Source organism: Cebus imitator, unplaced genomic scaffold, assembly GCF_001604975.1.
Source record: "Cebus imitator isolate Cc_AM_T3 unplaced genomic scaffold, Cebus_imitator-1.0 Scaffold238, whole genome shotgun sequence".
Taxonomy (NCBI): Eukaryota; Metazoa; Chordata; class Mammalia; order Primates; family Cebidae; genus Cebus; species Cebus imitator.
Genome location: NW_016107553.1, coordinates 1,068,501 through 1,075,451, shown reverse-complemented (window position 1 = coordinate 1,075,451; position 6,951 = coordinate 1,068,501). Strand labels below are relative to the sequence as shown.

Here is a 6,951-nt window from a genome sequence, read left to right as displayed (position 1 = left end):
GGCCCATTTTAAAGATTTTAAAACAAACTGAAGCTAAGAGCAAGCAAGACACTTGCTTCAGGTGAAAGAATGAGTGATAATGAGGAGTAAGTAACCTAGGTTTGGCTGACTCCAAAGCTTGTGTTTTAACCCCACACAGAGCCTGGAGGAACCAGTGGGGGGATACTGAGGAGGAGGCGAGACTGACATTTCCTGAGCGTCTGTGATACATCAGTCACTATGTGAGGTAGTTTTAGATCCATGTGGCCCTCTAGGCCTTGGAAGCAGTCTCTATACTTCCAAGATAAGCCCCCTGCAGATCCTGACAATCACAACAGTAGAGAACAAGACAGCCAGATGGGCAGGGACACATGAACACAACTGAATGCAAGTTCTTTCCTCTAGGGTCAGTTCTCTGCTTTACCCGCCTCATGGAAACAATGCCCGAGCAACAAGAGGAGAAAGTTATTCCGTGGCTTCCAACATGAGGCCATCCAAGTGCCCTCCTCAACTGTTAACCTCTCATTTGTTTTATGAAAGAACGAGATTTCCCTTATCTGGGGCTCCTGGAAGCCTCGACCACACTCTACATTGATTACATAGATCACTTGCCAGACTGAATCTGGTTTGGGCCCAGCCCGCCCCTGAGCAATAGCCACGGTAAGGGATTCTGGGGCCAGAGAAAGCGTGTGGCATTTGTAACCTCTGAACGCTTTCATGTATTTAGATCAACAAACTTTCTCTCATGAAAGCAGTAAGAAAAATATGCCAGGAAAGTGGTTTCTCTCCATTTAGTAACCTCAAATGAAACAATTCCTACAATTTCAATAATCCTTGTTGTTATCAAAAAGGCTGCTCTTTCAGGCACCATCAATTCAGCATAAAATGTTTTACATGGGACATTTCTTGATAAGCACATGTAGAGTTTTGCTTAAACGTGACTGTGGATGTTTTTTCCTTGTCTCTGAATCAGGGATCCAGGATGCTCAGTCAGACCTACATAGCAGATGGGTTTCAGAGGCTTTGTAAAGTCAGTACCAACCCTTATGAAAGCTTTAATAGAACCCGTTAGTGACACAGCTGCTTAAATAGAAGACATCTGCTTTAGTCTTGAAGCCACCAAGGATCGGCTGAATGAGGGTGTTCTAGCCCTCCCACGGTGTCTAATTTATGAGGCCACGGGCCTGGGATCTCTTGCACTGATGTGAGGTAGCCCCCAGCCCCTAACACAGTCCCTAGCACATGGTAAGCTAAAAGCAGATAACTAGTGAACGGGTAATTGCAAAATGCTGTGTCACTAGCTATTATTTATTATGGAAATCGAAAGTAAGCATTATGCCCTGCTGTATCATTTACATATTAATTACATGTGCTAATGAGGTAGGAACGCAGATGGAAAGCAATCTGAAATAAAATCTCCTCCTCTCTCAATGTTCCTGGGGTCAGGGAGCTTGCTGTTTTCCCCATCAAGATATTTATCACACTGGACTGCAACTGCACATTTTCTTGTTTGCCTTCCCTGCTGGACTCTTGCCTTGTATGAGGGGAACATGGCTGTCTTGTCCCCACTGTCCCCAGATATCTAGAACAGCGCATGGCAGTCAACGAGCACTTCCTAAACATTCAGTGAAAGGTGGAAGAAATGACTTCATCCTCTCACTGATGTAGGAACAGCTCTCCCTGCTTTGCTACCTGCATGATAAAAGGTAAATAAGGAACATTCATGAGGCACTTAACATTTCCTCAAAAGAAGTCTTATGGTCACCAAGGAGCAGGATTTCAGAGAGGAATCCCTCAGAGCATTCCACCCACCCCTAAAACGAGGCCAAGATTCCAGCCCAGCCCTGCCACTTACTAACAATACAACCCTGGGAAAGTGACGTCACCCACTGCAACTCACACTGTTTGCTCATCTGCAAAATGTACGTAGACAACGAATCCAGGACTTACCTTGAGAGGGTTTGTAAAGATTAAATCAGAGCCATGCATGAAAAGCCCCCAGACTGATGCACAGACTTGCATGTTACCTTTGAGCTGTGGGACAATATCCTCTTTCCCTGCATAAGGGTCGCAGCGAAAGCGGTCCAGGCGGTCGATGGTGCACTGGCCGACGACAGGCTTCCGCCCAAACTGCCTGTGGTCGATGACCTTGATCACCAGGGGGGGCATGTATAATTCCTCCTTGGGCAAGAACTGGGGATCACAAAGGTAGGTGTCATTTCTCTTTACAAGACCAGACAAGGGCAGCTTTGAGAAAAATTTCTCCAGTGGACCAATCCAGATTCTCTTTACCACACAGCCCTGAGGACTCACAATAAATCATTCAGTTACTTATGTGCTGGGCAAGGAGCTCAATGCTTAAGAGCACGGGCTGTCAGCCAGACTACCTGGGGTCAAGTCCTGGTGCTGCCGCCATCAACTGCTGGGCTAACCCTTCCACGCCCCCATTATTTCATGAGTAATAGTAAAATTGTTGAATTACCATACGTGAAGAGTACTTAGAATAGTACCTGGCCCATGCTGTGTCCTGTAAGTGAGGAATCACTGACCCATACTGTTTGTCACTGCCCTGTACTCTTTGCTCTGCTCTGCTTCCTGGGAGGGGACATGTGCAAGGCTAACAAGCCCAGAGCTTTGGTCATCTACTAGCCAAGTTCTGAGCAGACTTTAGAAATGGTCAAGACAAAACTGAATCTCTAAGAGAAATAACGATGGCCAAGAGTCTTTTCGCCCTGGAAATTCAGTGCAAAAATGGATTGCTGCTTTTTCCTGACTCCCCCGGCTCCCTCTCATGGAATTTGGTGGCTTTGGTGACAATGCCTGATTGGGGAATTGTGGGCTGACCTAAGGCCCCACTTGGTATGTGGCTCAGGTGAATTTCTGTCTTTGGCCTGACACAGGAATAGAAGCTGGGATTATCCCAGTGGTTTTTCTCATCTCTGCTGACCAAGGTTAGATTGTAGACTAGAACGTGGAAGGGGATGGAGGTGTGGGGAGTGGACTAGAACGTGGAAGGGGATGGAGGTGTGGGGAGTGGACAAGAACAGGTGGAGTGGCCCAGGGGCAACCACTTTGGGACCCCTGCTGGGAGCATCCCAGTGGCTTGCCATCTGTTGCATGACAGGGAAGAGAGCACGGGCTTTGGGGCTGGAGGGACCTCTGTGCAAACACTGGCCACTCACTAGCGATGTCCCCTTGTGTACATTAGTTACCTCTTGGTTTTCCCCAAAGTGGGTATAAGAGGGGTGAAGATATTTACCCCGCAGGATTAAAGACTAGGTGTACCAAGTAAGAATGCATCTAGCACTGCATGACAGCTGTCACTGTAGTTAGGACACAGTCACTGCGGTATAGACGGCGTCGCCTGACACTATGACACTGGATAAACATTTCCCCTCTTTAGGCCTAAGATTTCTCCTCTGTAAAATAAGAGACTGAAGCATGTGACCCTGGAGTTCAAGAGCACTGTATTGGAGACATCAAGGTCAGGAAAATGACTGGGGTGGGGAAAGGAATGGGAAGCTTCTAGGTCTTCCAACACTTCAAGGTAATGAACTATCTTTATTTCACCTATTTATACAATAGAGTAAAAACGGAAGGTTTTTTGTTTTGTTTTGTTTTTGTTTGGTAAAAGTTAAGAAATTAACTGCTTTAGGCTGGGCACGGTGACTCATGCCTATAATCCCAGCACTTTGGGAGGCTGAGGCAGGTGGATCACCTGAGGTCAGGAGTTCGAGACCAGCCTGGCCAACATGGAGAAACCTGGTCTCTACTAAAAGTACAAAATTAGCTGGGGTATTTTTTTGTGTCTGCGCAAAAAATATCCCAGCTAACTTTGTATTTTAGTAAAGACGGGTATGGTGGCACATCCCTGTAATCCCAGCTACTCAGGAGGCTGAGACAGGAAAATCACTTGAACCCAGGAGGTGGAGGTTGCAGTGAGCCAAGATCATGCCACTGCTCTCCAGCCTGGGCAACAAGAGTGAAACTCTGTCTCAAAAAATAAAAATTAAAAATTTTTTTAAAAAAGGAAAAGAAATGAACTGCTTTAAAAACGGAAAGAGGGCCGGGCACGGTGGCTCAAGCCTGTAATCCCAGCACTGTGGGAGGCCAAGGCGGGTGGATCACGAGGTCAAGAGATCGAGACCATCCTGGTCAACATGGTGAAACCCCGTCTCTACTAAAAATACAAAAAATTAGCTGGGCATGGTGGCGCGTGCCTGTAATCCCAGCGACCCAGGAGGCTGGGGCAGGAGAATTGCCTGAACCCAGGAGGCGGAGGTTGCGGTGAGCCGAGATCGCGCCATTGCACTCCAGCCTGGGTAACAAGAGCGAAACTCTGTCTCAAAAAAATAAATAAATAAAAATAAAAACGGAAAGACTGGGTGACCTCTTCTCGCCCCAGGTATTACAGGGTCTGTGATGGAGGGTTGGGAACTCACATCTTTACCAATCAGAGGGTAGACTCGATGGAGCACAGAAGGTGCCATCCCAGGGGCACCTGGAGGTAGGGCACAGTTAGGGGCTACTAGGGGCATGGCCCCATCACCCCATATACCTTCCCTCACAAGCCGCCCCTTCCCCAGACAGCCCGTCCTCATCCAGAGGATTCTGGTCCATGCACATCTGTAAGGGGTCTATCTGGTCCACGCATGACTGGGGGTTAATATTCTGCCCTCATGGGGTTGACCAAGAGCCTGTAATATATAACCTGGATAGATGGAAAGTTTACTGGAGAAATAAGTAAGTATTGCTCACAGATATTTCTGTGCCACTGGAGTTGTTTTGATGCTTTAAGAAATCATCACTACGGTGTGAGAATTTCAGGGGAAAAAGTCATTGGCAAGCTGAATATAAGGCAGGGTTTTTCTATTTGTCAGATTTTGGAAATAAACTCTGCGTGTGTGCGTGTGCATGTGCGCGTGTGCGCGTGTGCATGTGTGTGTGGCATATACATTCATATTTCAACGCACATGGGTGATTACAGAGAATCAATACTGTACCACTTTCATGAAGAGAACAGAACTTGGAAAGTTGGGTGTCTTCTTAAGGCTTTTGATGACCACTGATTCTACCCTTTCTCCTCCACACTCCACGACAAGACTGGGGGATGTGATAGAAGCCATCTGGAAGTTTTTCATATTTCTTAAGCCCCAGGCTAGAATCTAAGAAAACAATTTAAAGAGAAGGGAAGGTAACCGAGGACTTTAAAAATAATATTCAAAATTACTGGCAAAGTCTTTAAGATTAATTTGAACATTATCCTAGTAAGCTTGTAGGTCATGCAAAGAAAGTGGTTTTGCCCCTTTCTTTCTCCTGCCTGAGACCCTAAAGAAGCAATGCAGTTAGGAGTGAAGCAATCAAATCCTGGCTGTGCCGTCTAATAGCTCTGTCAATGCTGACAAGGTAACTAACTAACCTCTATATGTCTCATCTACAAACAAGACTGATTGTATTAGCTATCATAGGGTTATTCTGATAGTCATCTGTAAACTTGTTTTTTGTTTTTTTGAGACAGAGTCTCACTCTATTGTCCAGGCTGGAGTGCAGGGGTAGCACAAACTAGACTCACTGGAACTTCTACCCCAAGTTCAAGCAATTCTTGTGTCTCAGCCTCCCAAGTAGCTGGGATTATAGGCACGTGCCACTGCACCTGGCTAATTTTTGTATTTTTAGTAGAGACAGGGTTTCACCATGTTGGCCAGGCTGGTCTCAAACCCCTGACTTCAAGTGATCAGCCTGCCTTGGCTTCCCAAAGTGCTGGAATTACAGGCATAAGCCACCACGCCCAGCCCACCAGTAAACTTAACAAGGTGTCTGACATGCAGGCATTTCAAAGTGATGACCTCAGCCTTTGAGAACTCTTAGCAAGACAGCCAGAGAAGGGAAATCTTGGAGTGTTAACAGCTGCTTGACTGGACAGAGGGAAGTCTTGGGAGTCGGCCAAACACTGTCTAACAAGCCACCTGGTTGGGGCCATCAGCCTGTAGCTGACGTGTCAACATTGCCGACGGCTCCCATCCAACTTCCGTCCCTGACTCCCTGCCAAGTCCCTATCTCTGGGCATATAAAGAGTCATTCCCTTCTGGTCCATCTTCCCTCTCCCAGTTCTCTAGTTGATCTGAAAAACCCAGAAACCTACTGGCTCCCAGTAAATGAGGAGTTTATATGCTCTCAGGAATGCTAGAATTGACCTCTCCTTGTTGCTTCAACAAGCCTCTACTCCCATGAATATCTCCAGTTTTTGGACAAGTTGTAAAGGAAGTTGGACATAGCAAGAAAATATGCAGCAGGATTCTATTTTCTATACAAAGATTCCTGTTCAGCAGTCACAGCTGTTTGATTTGATGAGTAACACGTGGGGGGCAGCATACCTCAATGGCAGTGAGCTGGACCACAGGCCTGATCCCCTGGGGGACCATGTATAGATTTGGTGCCCTTTGAGGGGGAAGAATGGGAAGGTTGGAGCCATCCTGTGAAACAAACATGGATATGTCAATACCTCCCTTCAGTTCAAGCAAACAGTGCCTAGAATGAACGCATCTTAAGAAACTGACAGAACACATGAGGAAGAACACAGCAAGGTACCCTGTCCCTCAGAATCAGCTCTGCGGTGACAAGAACATCTCCACAGGCTTTGTCTCCATTCATTACTGGGTGCCAGAGAAGTTTGGGTGCGATGTCCATTTCTGAGTTCAGTTTCACCAGAGGAGAGAAAATGCTTCGTCCTAAAAATTCATCTTTGCCCTAGGGAAACAAAGGAATTCTTAAATTCCCCAACAATGATCCCTTCAAATCTCCATCATCCCCAAGTTATCTTAGAAATTCTAAATGAGCCGGGCGCGGTGGCTCAAGCCTGTAATCCCAGCATTGTGGGAGGCCGAGGCGGGTGGATCACGAGGTCAAGAGATCGAGACCATCCTGGTCAACATGGTGAAACCCCGTCTCTACTAAAACTACAAAAAATTAGCT

The 6,951-nt window shown here is 46.6% G+C and overlaps 1 protein-coding gene across 1 annotated transcript in view; it reads right to left on the bottom strand.

Annotated features, from left to right (window-relative positions):
• The window catches only part of MYOF (myoferlin), a 190,280-nt gene that overhangs the window by 41,995 nt on the left and 141,334 nt on the right, over positions 1-6,951 (bottom strand). The window contains exons 36-39 of the mRNA XM_037727745.1: positions 6,568-6,726; positions 6,354-6,452; positions 4,983-5,144; positions 2,007-2,172 (exon numbers count right to left, since the gene is read on the bottom strand). Coding sequence (XP_037583673.1) covers positions 2,007-2,172; positions 4,983-5,144; positions 6,354-6,452; positions 6,568-6,726 — 586 coding nt within the window. The remainder of the gene's footprint in view (positions 1-2,006; positions 2,173-4,982; positions 5,145-6,353; positions 6,453-6,567; positions 6,727-6,951) is intronic.